This window comes from Lycorma delicatula, chromosome 9 (assembly GCF_047948215.1).
Source record: "Lycorma delicatula isolate Av1 chromosome 9, ASM4794821v1, whole genome shotgun sequence".
NCBI lineage: Eukaryota > Metazoa > Arthropoda > Insecta > Hemiptera > Fulgoridae > Lycorma > Lycorma delicatula.
Window position 1 is genome coordinate 38,285,793 of NC_134463.1, and position 13,185 is coordinate 38,298,977.

A 13,185-nucleotide genomic window follows, 5' to 3' on the forward strand; every position below is an offset into this window, starting at 1 on the left:
CTCTCATAGTTATCTCTATTCACAACGCGTATAAAATTGATTAATTTGGATGAAAAACAACTTTTCAGTTGTTAAAATATGTAAATAGTTGTCATTACCTTTAATTGTATGATCAAATTAATTTGTTTTTACGTACATTACGATAATAATCGTAATTACGATAATAATAATAATACAAATTTATGTTTTATAGGCAATGACATTAAATTTAGTAAATCGCATAAAAACTGTCTGAAGAAATCGATATTGACATTGTCAATGACAATCGATAAAGACAACTGACGATGTTGACAATGATTTTAAATTTAGTAAAAGAAGTTTTAGGTTACTTATATATTATTACTGACTTTTCAACAAAAAAAACAATACGGTATTATTTTCTGTCGCATGGTGGAAGTAGGGGATGAAAATTAATTTTCTTTACGTTTTGAGGTATGAGGAGTACGAAAATACCATTCAGTTAAATTGGGTTTTTTTTTGTATTAATTTTGAAAAAATATGTCAGTTTGTTCTATTATATTATCTTTCCCAATAGATTACGAAATATGTGCTTAAATATCGCAATAATTTCTTTTAAAAATATAGTAAGATCTATATACTTTCCACATTTCAAGAAGATAAACACTAAATATATGAAAAATAAAAACTATAATTATTATTTAATAGATACTAATGGGATATTTAATCCATCTAAACAGTTACCACTAAAAACTTCTATTTACCTTGTCTATGAACAGATTCTGGTCATATTAATGTTAAAAAAAAAATTACTCGGCCAGTAATTAACAATTAATATATAATTATTTTTTAATTATAATATTTTTTTTTTAGCAAACTACATCTTACCAACAGAATATAACTATTTATAAAATTATATTTTTTTCACTTTTGCTTTATTTTTTCTTTGAGAATTTTACAGAGAACTCCGCTTCGTTAAAAGGTTTTAATCTGAAATTAAATTAAAATTATAATTTCAAATTTTTAATTAATTCAACAATAAAACTTTCTGATAAAGCCGAGATCTCTACGAAAATACTAAACGTGGAAGTAAAAGAAAGTAATTAGTAATAAGACTTTTACTTTTTAATCTGTATAAGACAAAAAAATAATATGTTTATATAATATAAGCTGCTAAAAAAAGTTTTAATATTTACCTGACATTGATTTTTTTTCTTATATAGTAAAAAAATGATACATGAAATAATTCCTTTTTTTTGAGGGAAATTTATGATGAAATATTATTGTAAAATTATCATTTTATGTTTAAATAAACAAAAAAAAAAAAAACGTTTGAAGCATTCAAAATAATAGGTATTTTTTCTGCTTTCCCGTCTCCAAAATCACTTTCCAAGACATATTTTAATTTTTTCTACGTTTACTATGTTAAATGGAAAAAACTAAAAAAATTACAATATTGGTACAGCCAATAAAAAGTTATCAAAGATTTATTTTCTAGAGATGGAGGTGAATTATGATGAAATTCTATTCTAATATCATTATTTAAAGTTTATAAAACAAAGGAGTTTAAAAAATTCAAAATATCGATATTTTTAAACTTTGATCGCCCCTTTCACCCCTCAATACTGCCCCCAACGTATTTATTTTTTTGCGTCACTTGTACTACTTCTATGTCTAGGAGAAAAGCTTTTTTTTAAATTCGGTTAAAAAAATATGCAATCCACCAACCGGGTTGGTTTAATGGTGAACTCGTCATCGCAAATTACCTGATTTCGAAGTCGAGAGTTCTAAGGTTCAAATCCTAGTAAAGGCAGTTACTTTTATACAGATCTGAATACTTAATCGTGGATACCGGTGTTCTTTGGTGGGTTTTATCTTTTCCTTTTTTTCTTTTTCTCTTAAGTCTCCGGAACCACAGTAACGTATTACTTCAGAGGATGAATGAAGATGATATGTATAAATGTAAATGAAGTATATTCTTGTACAATCTCAGGTCGACCGTTGCTGAAAAATGTGGTTAATTGAAACCCAACCACCAAAGAACACTGGTATCCACGATCTAGTATTCAAATGCGTTTAAATTTAACTGCCGTATAAAAGTAAAAGTTACTAGGATTTGAACCTTAGAACTATCGACTTCGAAATCGGCTTATTTGGGATGACGAGTTCACCACTAGACCAACCCGATGGGATTCTTTGGTGGGTTGGGTTTCAATTAGCCATACATCTCAGGCCATGATGCCAGGAAAGTAAAAATCGTGCTTGGTATTCTACGAATCTTCTATTTTAACGTAACGTTCAAGATATATTATTATCCCATAAATTTATCGCATCCCATAAAAGAGGATGATGCGTGGATTTGTTTGTTTGTTGTACGTGCTCACATTTTTATTTTAGCTGCTATTGGCTAAAACGGACTAATAGTGGTGAGCCGGGCGGCTACGCGCAGTACACGAACGATTTATACTTCTCGATACGAACGTTTATATAAAATTATATTTGGGTTTTCTGGATAAAAAAAAACATTGCGTTAGAGGTGTGTTAAAAAAATCAAATCTTCAGGATTTTGAAGCTTTTTATTGTAAAAGATTTTATTGTTAAAACGCTAAATTTATCAACGTTATTTAGTTACAATTGGCAAAAAAGTAGCAAAATCATGTGTAATGAAACAAAGTAACATTTTCGCGGTGGACCGTAGGCCCGCTTTTTATCTGGTAAATAATTAAGAGTTTTAAAAATAAATAATCATGAATTTAATAGATAATTTACCTTTTATTTATTACGAAACTTTTTTTAAAGTTTGCAATTTTAATATTCATATATATTTTAATTAAATTAGCTAAAAAAATTGAATATTTTAATATTTATATACATACATAACATTTATTTTTACTTGAATAAGAATATTAAGCGGATATTTAAGAGAACGTTATATTATTAAATGTTAACAGTAATGTACTGTTGCCCTTTCAGATAAGGTTATCGGTTATCAGAACTTCCTTCTATCTTCTCTCTCACTCTCTCTCTTTCTTTAATAGTATAAATGCATATCTCTATTACTTTTTCTCTTCCCCTCCATGTGGATCTCGAATTCTTAAAAGTAGAATATTTATTATTGACTCACTGATAACAAACATAAGAAATAAGTTATTTATGAAAATAAAACAGTCAGTTTTTGAGTGGATGGGAAATAAAAGTGAGTGCGAAGTGATCGTCGATAAAACGGAATTTTTTTATAAACGTCATCAATTCTCATCTTCGTGTACTTTTTGTAATATTATTACAAATCGTGATTTATATAGACAAAATAAACTTTATGATTTAATTTATAATAATTTAAGTAAACCTTTAAAAATAAAGAAGTCAACATGTTGCTTGTTTTATTGTGCGTTATGATGAAACTTATTGAAGTTTCGGGACAGTTTATGAAAAGTGTGCCGGAATGTGAGAAAAAATTACAAATTCAAAGACCAAAAATGAGAATTAGAAGAAAAAGGAGATTGAAGAAAGGTAAGAGGCTTATTTTTTTTTTTTTTTTATTTTGTTCAGATAGAAATTTACAGTTATGTGAAAATCTTTTCTTCGTTATAAATATTATTTTTAAGTTGTACTGTTGACTATTCTGTCTTAAAGCAGATCCACGATACAATTAATTCCTCATTTATTTCATTTTGTTTTATTCATTGGTTACTTAATAGTCTTCTTTAATCGTAGATCTGTACAAAATCATCTTTCAATGAGAATTTCTACCTGACATAGCTACATCTATTCAAGATTCCGTTGATTGCCATCTTTATTCCTATTATTCCTCCTACAGCCTTTCTTTTGATCTTTCACTTCCACAGTCTAATCGGGAGCCTTTCCTATTGGATACTTATCACATTACTAGGATTTATCTCCGATATCAATTCCATCTCCTTTCCGTATAACCACAAATTTTCCTTTAAATATTCCGTAAATTCTAGTCGTTATTTCCTCCAATTTTTTTACCGGATTTTTCTCTGTGTTCGCTTTCAGTAAATAATTAGTCAGATTGTTGATTAACTGGACCTCGACAGTTAAGCGAACAGTTACACAACTGTGCAACTACTTCTACAAATTTTAGATGATCAAGTCAGTCCAAGATGATTAAGTCAATTTTAAAACGGCGTGAAATGTTTTGGTTAAGAAATTAGTTTATAAGTCCTTAAACTGAGGATTAAATCAATAATTCAAATTCTATTCCTCAACTCAGTTTTCATCGCTAGCCCATTATTCTGCAACGCTATCTAACGGTGGATTTCACAGTTTAGCAGGGTTAAGTGTTGAAGTAGAAGTTAGAATTATCTTTTATGAATTGATGCAGACGGTGAATAACATTATTTAAGCTTCAGCACTCCGGTTTGTCAGAGCCCAACCTCTCCCATCCTCGAATCGATTCCTAGGACCCTGTCTTATTTGAAATAAATATATTTTTTAACCACTGTTATCATAAGAAAAAACAGAAATTATTGTTTAAAAAGATGTCTCATTGGTCAAGTAAATCATCATTATAAACGTCCATATCTCTTTCGTTTCTCCATTAGCTGAATTTCTTTAGGTTATATTGCGTAAGAATATTTTATTCAGCTTCAAAACATGTTTACCTTAAAATCAGTTTGAATTGTAATAAATCAGCACACTGTGTGTTATTATTTTTTTATATAAAAAAAAAAACAACAACAAAAAGCAGCAAAAACCAATTTTAATGAAATTTTCAGGTTGAATCTATGGCAATTTTAATAGCAATTTAGATAATAGATTAACTTAAAATATTTATGCAGGTATCCCTTTCCTCTTTAAAAACACTGAACGAATTTTATATTAAAAATAATAAAAGTGCACATAACATTTTTTAAATTATAACTTAAAAATCATAATTTCGGATGGAAATTTGATCTGAAACCTCCAAACATAATATTTTTACATGATTTACCCACTTAGCTTATATTTTAAACAAAAAATAAAACATTAAAGAAGAAAATAGAACATTAAAGGGCTTTGAAACGTAATTTGTAAGAATTAAGGATACAATTCTTTCCTGCTGATGAAATTTTATTTTGTAATATGCTCGTTAAGTTTTCAATTACGGAGAAATGGTCTTACGAAGGGGAAAGACTCTTAAATAATTTATATACAGAATGTTTTTAATTTCTTATTAGAATCCATCTTTAAAAAAACAAAACATTTCTTTAATATAATCATCAGAATAGATTTAAAAAATTGTTCCAAGAATAAAATAAAGCAAGATTTCAAAAAAAATTTAATAATAAATATAAATTTTTTTCCTCTAATAAAAAATAATAACCAAATGAAAAGTTAAAAAATTCAGCTAATATTTCGTTACATTTATTAATTTTTTTTACATAATTTAAGTCTTTTCTGTTTAGACTATTATTAAGATTCTTGACGTTAGTAGTTTTATTAAGGTCATATTAACTTATTGGGATCCTTATCGATCCGTCAAAGTTTATGTCACAATTCTTAAATTAAATTTTAAAAATTTAAATTGAAATAGAAAAGTTTGCCATTGCTGTTGCTTAAATTTACTTTTACATTTTATTAAAATATTTATCATCAGAGAAAACTATTATTATTTGTTTGTATCGACAGCCAAAATATACAATTAAAACCCACTAATTGTGCTAATTTAAGTTAATTGTAATAATAAAAATCATAATAAACTAATAAAAATTAAAGATATTAAATATCTAAACTCAGAGATCTTTTTTCTGTTACCAAGGTAACAAAAATGTAATAAAGTGAAAGGATTCATTTTTTTTTTTAATGAATATTTTTAATATCTTAACCCCTATTAGGAATATCGTGATAATTCTAATTAGAGATAATGACCAGGCCTCTAAGGTATAAATCTGTAAAGTTTTATTAAAATCTGCCCAGTAGTTTTGCGTTATGCCTCAAAGGGACGACCCTAATTATCAATTTATTATATGTAAAAAATAAAGAATATTTATTAACAATGTGTAATTGTTTTAAAAGTAATAATTTAAGTGTAATATTATTACGTTATTGTTATTCTATCGAATTATAAAATTAGTTTCAAGTATCGGTACTTAAAATAAATGTTCTCTTATGTATTTTAAATATATTAAGTACACTCACGTAGGCAGAATGTAATAAAGTACAGCTGCCAAGTCAATTTTACAGTATTTAACAAATAATATATTTATCTAGAGGTTAAATATGTTACGCAATAAAATATTGTTTTGTTTTTCGTGTTTAATTTTATTATTATACTATAATATAATGTATTTTATTCAAATCCCGTCCTTTACATTGTTTAATGGTCCAATTAACCATTTTTTCAAAATATAACGCCTATAAAAAGTTGATATAAATTATACGAATTGCAGGTATAAGTAACTGGATAATATTACAAGAAAAAATTGTATTGCATTATCACCTTTTTTCTTTGTATTTTTATATCAACTGATAAGGTGTTAAATTTAAAAAAAAACATCCTCCATATCATATTTTTTACTAAAGTATTTACATATATATTTATTGATAAGTAAATTATTTTTTATTGAGAAGAAGAAAAATAAAAAACTGAGTAATTTCCAATAGGAATATTTTCTAGCCCGAATAATTAAAAATTCTTTTTTTCAAATTGTTATGAATCCGGTGTTATTTGCAGGATATAAACCAAGAATTTTATGTCATTTATTTTATAAAATTTAAGTATTTTTTAAAACTATAATATTCAAAAACAACTTGGATAAGATTGAAAACAACTGTAACAATCACATCTTAACTGTGAATCAAACCTGAGACCTTTGTTGTAGTATACATGTATACGCTACCGCATGTACCACAGAGGCGAATAATGTAATTTGTTTTTTTGTCATTCTCAATGTCTTTCTGTTCTAAGATATTTTAGCCTCAGTATAGGAGTATTTACTACAACCTAAATCCTTAATTATCTGTTTCATGTACTCCACTCTTCACAATTTTTATCTCCTTCACGTCTGTCAATCACCAGATTTATTAAATTTGGATTACTTAATATTTGTCTAACCAACTTAATGCGTTTCTTCCTACAAGATTCTATCACAAATTTCTATCGCCTCCAATTAGTTTTAATTTCGGATTTGACTGACCGTCTTCATTTTCAACATTTTTCGGTAAATTTAAAAGATTTCTTTCTGAGGAATATTTTACATTTTAGCTTATTAAGGCGGCAGAAATATCTTTTAAAATTAAAATCTTTGTTAATTGTTTTCTCCAACTAGGTTTTCAGATATTTCCGGATCTGGGTGCTTGTGTGCGCGCGTGTGTGTAGGCAAATGCAAATACCGTTATCGGCTTGCCAGGCCTGACATAGCTGTAGATGTAGTGCTATGTAAGAGTAAAGATACCGGTAAACATGTAGTCTGCAACAAACTCAGGTCGACCACTCCTGAAACGTGTGGTTAATTGAAATCCAACTAAACAACACTGGTATCCATAGACTAGTATTCAAATCCATACAAAAGCAACTGACTTTGCAAGGTCTCGAACCTTAGAACTCTCAACTTCGAAAATCAGCTGATTTTGCAATGACGTGTTAAGGTTTAAGATGAAAATTATTTAACTAAAATTATATTTAGTCAATTGATATGTTATTCACAGTTTATAGCACCAAATGTGACTTCATTCATAATATCAGCGATTTACTTATAGAATAACATCTGTTTAATACATCTTGGAAATTAGTTATTATTACTAAAATTTCAGCTATCTATAAATTTGGTCGTCTTATCAAAGGTTATATTTATAGAAATTCAACTTTCTTATGTTGCGTAGAAATTATATTCAGTCAAATTATTAATGATAGCATTTAAAAATAATTATAGAGATGTTAATGTTTCTTCAAATGAAGGATCTGAAAAAATAACCATTTTAATATAACCATTGCTAACCATTTTTTACCTATTTTAAATGAATTAATTTTTTTAAATTTAAATCTTATAGGTTAACAGCCAAATTAATTTTTATCTGTTGTTGTTTGTAATTCAGTATTTTCTTTTTTGAAAGAACTAAGTTTAATAATTCAATACTCATTTATTGTCTTAAATATTTTAGAACGTATGTTAGCGCGCGCGCGTGAGTGTGAGAGAGAGAGAGCGCTGTTTTTAATTACGATCATTATACAGTTTTTATTCGGGGCAATTAATTGAATCTTAATTAATTTAAACATATACGAGTGTATATATATATATAAATATCACTATCACGTATTAAGAATTAATTTTTATCATACTGATTATAATTACGTTATATTTCAAGCTATAACCTTTAGTTAATCAGGGTTTCTTTTCTGTGATAAATTACGTATTCATAAGACTCGTTCAGTGACATTTACCAATAAAACACTAATTCTGTAAAAATAAGAATATTTAATTACATTTTGTAAAAAAAAATAAGAATGATAATTTAAAATTATTTTTATTATTTTTGCTTAATTTTTTATTATTTAGTGATTTATTTATAATAAATATTGTTTAAAATTTAAATATTGAATTCTTTTTTACAAAATAAATTAAAAAAAAAAATCAATTTTGCGTCGAACTTACAAATAATAATAATTATAATATTAAATTTATTTGCTTTCATTCCAAGATTGAATTGTGAAAGAAACTGAGGTCGACAACCATTAAAATTATATTGCACCTTAAAAAATCTTTTCTTCCTTTTTTAACCTCTGAGACCACCGTTAGGTATTGCTTCAGAGGATGAAATGAATGATTTGTAGATACGATGAATATCTGTAAATTAAACAAATCTGATGTGGACACTACATAACTTCCTTGAATGCCTATTAATTTACATATACACATTTTCAATACTTCATCGATCGCAACAATAAAACATTTCATGGGCTACAGACAACGAATTTTTTGGCTTGTTGATACCACCACATAAACTTCAAGTTTATGCTTGGGAAATGGAATTGGAATTTTTTGTAGCGTGTGAAAAACGCTGTGATTGTCGGGATTTGAACCCGGGACCTCCGGATAAAAGGCTGAAACGCTACCACTCCGCCACGGAGATCGGCATTTTATACAAAAGACCTTCTTCGTGAATACAGAATTCAATTGACGCAAGATCTGTTTTCTATAGAGACCATCAACAACGAAGATACTTCGTCAATTGGGTGTTGGAACGTAAGGACATGTATTACAACGGAAAATAATTTAGTCTTAGTGATTAGTCTTATTCCCATTTTAACGACTTTGTGAATAAAAGTTGTCGTGTTTGGGGCAGTGAAAGCACAAGAACAGTTCACTCACCCCTTCCATACATTCAAAAAAGGTAAAGAGCATTGTTCGCAATTTGGGTTGAAGGAGTGTTTGGGCCCTATTTCTTCGAGAACAATGTTGGTTTTACTGTGATTACTTTTGTGAGGTTATTTGACTCTTCAAATAACCTCACAAAAGTAAAGTGGTGTAATGATATACACGTTACTCTTAACGTGTATATCAATAACACCACAGTTACTGCAAGAAAGAGTTGAAGAACGAAATTTGCGTTTTATTGAAGAAAATGACTTGCAGTTAATTAAATGTACTTATAAACGTTATTAAAAGAGTGGACACCTGACGAAGGAGTCATGTCGGTTATTTGACTAACACATGAGTCCATATTTAACATCTTAAACTGTACTTTATAAAAAAATATATATTATTAAAATATAGTATCAATATTATTTAATGTAATATTATTATTTTTATTATTATTATTATATATTGTTGACAAAATTTTTTTTAAAAATTAAAATACATATTCTTATTGAAATACCTTTATATTCAGCAAAAAAATAATTTCACCTGATAACGTTGTAAAAAAAAAAACTTTTGTTAATCTTAAACGTTTCAATCTAGAGGTAAATACTTTAATAGTATATATATATATATATATATATATATATATATATATATACTACGTAGTGAATTAAAAGTTGTATATAATAAAAATAGTTTATTTATGTGTACTTATTTTTTTTCAAAGATAAATTCGTATCGCTCTAGTTAAATATGTGAAGTATCGCACATAAATTATGCGTAATTTTTAATGCATTACCTTGCGTATCATTGATAGACCTTATGAAAAGAATAATATTTGTAATTAATATACGTACAATAATATTGTACAATAATTAAGTTTGTGTATACGCTTAGATACTTTCGTTGCAGTAAATATGTATTTTAATTTTTTTTTTACCGTAAATTCCAGAATATAATTATTTCATTAATTATTAAACAATTGATTGCAATAACGGCTGATTATCATATTGTCCTGATATTCAAAAATTCAAATCAAGTGGGTCATAGAAAGTGGGTAGAAAAAAATGATTACAAAATCTAATCTAGAAGGACGGACAGTGGGAGGTAAATAAAAGTATATATAATAAATAAATAAAAGTTCAATTTATTTATATTTTTTAAAGCGTAGGACATTACTACTTTAATGTATGTATGTTAAATGATATATCCTAAAATGTTGTAGGCGATCGGATATGAGATAAACATTACTTCCGAAGTGGCATAGTCATCTAGTGTAAGAAGAACCCAGTGCTAGGCTTACTGAGGAAACACGTTACTTTCCTCATTGAAAAAAAAAACATATAGCTATCTATACATCGAGCCCGTTGAAATACAAGAGATGTTCAACTATAGAAATGATAGTTTTGATTTGTTTTTTTATATTAAATATTATTAGTCTCAGAGAAAGCAACTCGACCCACCGGGTTGGTCTAGTGGTGAATGCGTCTTCCCAAATCAGCTGATTTGGAAGTCGAGAGTTCCAGCGTTCAGGTCCTAGTAAAGTCAGTTATTTTTACACGGATTTGAATACTTGATCGTGGATACCGGTGTTCTTTGGTGGTTACCTTTGTTTGTTTGTTTGTTTAACCTCCGGATCCGCAGTCAAGCAATATTTTTCCGCAGAGAATGAGATGAATGTTTTGTAGCGTGTGTGAAAAATGCCATGCCTGACCGGGATTCGAACCCAGGACCTCCGGGTGAAAGGTCGAGACGCTACCACTCGCGCCACGGAGGCCGGCGTTCTTTGGTGGTTGGGTTTCAATTAACCACACATCTCAGGAATATCGAACTGAGACTGTACAAGACTACATTTCATTTGCACTCAGAGGATTACATTCAGAGGATGATATACATATCATCCTCATTCATCCTCTGAAATATTATCAGAAAGGTAATTACCGGATGCTAAACAGGAAAAAAGCATCCCTGAGCCTGTTTTAGCTTAAATGTGTTATATATTCGTCACAAATCATAAGGAAGACAGAAGGACGGTGTAAAGAAATTAATGAATACTTTTCAAGATACTCATTAATATTCATAATACTCGTTAGAGGGTATTACCTTAATATGAAATAAATAAATAATAATAATAATAATATTACAAATGTTAGAGTTTCTTAACTATATTGACTTAAGAATTGAGTAAAGCTTATAAAGTAGAGAATTAATTGATGGTTGATATTAAAGGAAATATTCTCGAAATACAGGATGTATATATATATATATATATATATATATATATATATATATAAACAGATTAGAGGATTCTTAGTTCTCTCATCTAGATTAGTTCCTGTATCGTCATATTACTCTGTAATACTGTTAATTTATAACGGTAATTTTATTGGATCGTTAATAATTCTTTTAATTGGGTAATTTAAAAAAAGAATAAAAATTTATGGTCATTTAAAACTAAATTTCTTTTTTAATTTAATTTTTACTTTCCTAGCGAATAGCTTCAATAGATATTAAAAGGAGACGTATGATTATAACAAAAAATAAGTATCGGGTTTTTTGAACATTTTTTGGTTTTAGGTTTCAACTAGTTGATCTAGACCAAAAGAAACATGTATATGTATGGTACGTATGTGTATCACACTGCTTTTGACCTTATATATCAGGGTTGAATGAATTGATTTTCTTGATTTGACTAATTTTATATACGGGGTATTGATCATATTAATTTCTTTCAAAATTCTTTTAGGAGGATGGGTATCGTGGACAAACCAGTTAGATATTCTCAGAGGCATTTTAGAGAAACTTTTATTAAAGCAAATTTATTACCTATAAATCATTTTTTGTATAAATCATTCATATAAAATCTTTTTTTAAATTAATACCCATCACTTAAAATAAAAAAATACATGTTTTTTGTTCTTTTACCCTACTTCGGTTTAAATATTTCTCAAAAGTTTTTTTTAAAGTTTATACTTCCTATATATGCTATCAAGAAATGTCTACAATTTTACACCACATATCTAAAATGCATAAAGGTTTTTTGAAAATTTTCTTTTTCTTTATTGAAGGTGGTGTTAGATGTAGAGAAAACTTACTTAAGCAAATTTGTTAAGCGTAACTCGTATATGAATATTTTTAGAATTTTTTTAAAGTTTATTCCCCACTTCTAAAACACATATATTCTGTGATATGCAGTTACCTTAGCTAAATTAGTTATCTTAGCTAAAATTAGTGGGGGTACTGCTCCAGAAAATTTTTTTCTGTGGCATTTCAAGGCCATGGGTCATGGTTAAAGTTTTCTTTAAAATAAAAGAACCGAAAAAATGAATCAAATAGAATAGCTGGAAGCAGGATAATAATTTAAATTTACACTTCATCACATTCAAGAATATGGTACACGGTTTAATCACAGTTTATTCGGTTTAATCGAATAAATAATAAAATGTCAATACAGATAATATTCTTTAGTATTATTAGATAATAACGTAATAAAATGTCCGCCGAAAAACGCTATAGTCCAATGATGCTTAATTTAAGTTTCTATGTACACAGAAACTAATACATAATTAGTTTTCACTAATTACCTTCTCTTTCACCCCTCCAGTGCGTTATTGGACAGATTTGGCAATCAAAAAGCTCTTGCTTTTCGCCACCTTCTGAACACTACTGAAAAAACAACTAAACCACTTTCATATTCCTTCCAACGACTAAACTAGAAATGGGAACAAACAAGGAAGTAAAAAAACCTACCTTCCATCAGTACGTCAGCGTCTGCACTGCGGGAGCGGAAGTGCTCTCTCCCCCGCAGCGTCGCGTGCAGTTTCTTATATGCGCATGTGTACAACAGCCAAACATCACACCGCTGGAACTGTGAAGCGCACAGTTCCATAGAATATTTTTGTATCTTTTTCATAAACTGACATTA

At 28.1% G+C, this 13,185-nt stretch overlaps 1 protein-coding gene across 5 annotated transcripts in view; it reads left to right on the forward strand.

Annotated features, from left to right (window-relative positions):
• LOC142330581 (uncharacterized) overlaps positions 1 to 13,185 on the forward strand; it is a 325,414-nt gene that overhangs the window by 105,426 nt on the left and 206,803 nt on the right. For 4 of the 5 annotated variants that reach the window (XM_075375963.1, XM_075375967.1, XM_075375968.1 and 1 more), the window contains exon 2: positions 3,063 to 3,468. The exons of the other annotated variant lie outside the window; for it this stretch is intronic. In XM_075375963.1, the coding sequence (XP_075232078.1) occupies positions 3,327 to 3,468 (142 nt within the window). In that variant the 5' untranslated portion in view covers positions 3,063 to 3,326. The remainder of the gene's footprint in view (positions 1 to 3,062; positions 3,469 to 13,185) is intronic. 5 annotated transcript variants of the gene reach the window in all.